This window comes from Aptenodytes forsteri, unplaced genomic scaffold (genome assembly GCF_000699145.1).
Source record: "Aptenodytes forsteri isolate BGI_AS27 unplaced genomic scaffold, ASM69914v1 Scaffold50, whole genome shotgun sequence".
Lineage (NCBI taxonomy): Eukaryota > Metazoa > Chordata > Aves > Sphenisciformes > Spheniscidae > Aptenodytes > Aptenodytes forsteri.
This window is the reverse complement of record NW_008795126.1, coordinates 95364-96314: the sequence shown is the minus strand read 5'-3', so window position 1 is coordinate 96314 and position 951 is coordinate 95364. Positions and strand designations below refer to the sequence as shown.

The window sequence follows — 951 nt, the reverse complement described above, 5'->3', positions numbered from 1 at the left end:
GTGCCCTTGGGTCCCCCCCCCCCGTCCAAGGCGGGGCCGGGGGGGGGGGGGGGGGCACGGTTCGGGTGGGAAGCGCGGGTGAGCGGTGCAGCAGGCTGGGCACCTCGCCGCGCCGCAGCCGTGTGCCCATGGTACGTGGGGACCCCACTCGCTTCCCAGGAGAGTGTGAGGCTCATTCCCAATGATGTCTGTGGGGGAACCGGGCATCCCTCGGGGGACACCCCGGAGCAAGGCGGTGGCTGTATAAACCCCCCTCTGCAAGGGGACGAACGACCCCAGGGAGATGCCGGACGGCAGGGCTGGCCGGGGACAGGGTTTTCCCTTCCCGTGGCGTGCGGAGCTGCAGGGCATCTCCTCTGGGCACTGTGCCCGTGGTGGGTCAGGGAAGGGCCCTTTGCCAGACCCCAAGGCATCGGCTGCTTCGTTTCCCAACCGGGAAAACCCACTGGGGTTTTTATTCCTCAGGTTTGCCCCCCCTAACCGCCCCCTCTGTGTTTCGGCAGGTTCCCTGGCAGCGATGGAGGAAGGCGAGGACGCCCCGGCGGGGGAGAAAAGCCCCTCGGAGAGGGAGGGGGCCGCTTCGGACCGCGAGGGCTCTGCCGAATGCGACGCCTCCAGCCCCCCCGGCAGCGAAGGTGAGCCTCACCGCGATGGCAGGGGGCTGCCCACGGTGTCCCCCCGCCATGGGGACGGGCTCTGCCACCGGAGCAACCTGCCGGGCACGCTGGCATCCTGGGCATCATCTCTGCTGTTGGTGCGTGGTGTTAATTAGCAAACGAAGCATCCTGCCTGCCCGTCGAGGGGTGGGCTGTTGGTTAAGCGAGACCCCCAGTCTCCCTGGGGTGCTCCATCCCTCCGGGCACCCTCCGGCCGGCAGCAGGACACGCTGGGGGCAGCCTGGCCCCGGGGTGATGGCGAGCAACCGGCCGGGAGCGAGGGTGCTCTCCGGCA

The 951-nt window shown here is 69.6% G+C and overlaps 1 protein-coding gene across 1 annotated transcript in view; it reads left to right on the top strand.

Moving 5' to 3' along the window:
- Nucleotides 1–951, top strand: part of ZFPM1 (zinc finger protein, FOG family member 1) — a 42538-nt gene that overhangs the window by 22228 nt on the left and 19359 nt on the right. The window contains 1 exon segment of the mRNA XM_019471525.1: nt 504–635. Within this exon segment, the coding sequence (XP_019327070.1) occupies nt 504–635 (132 nt within the window).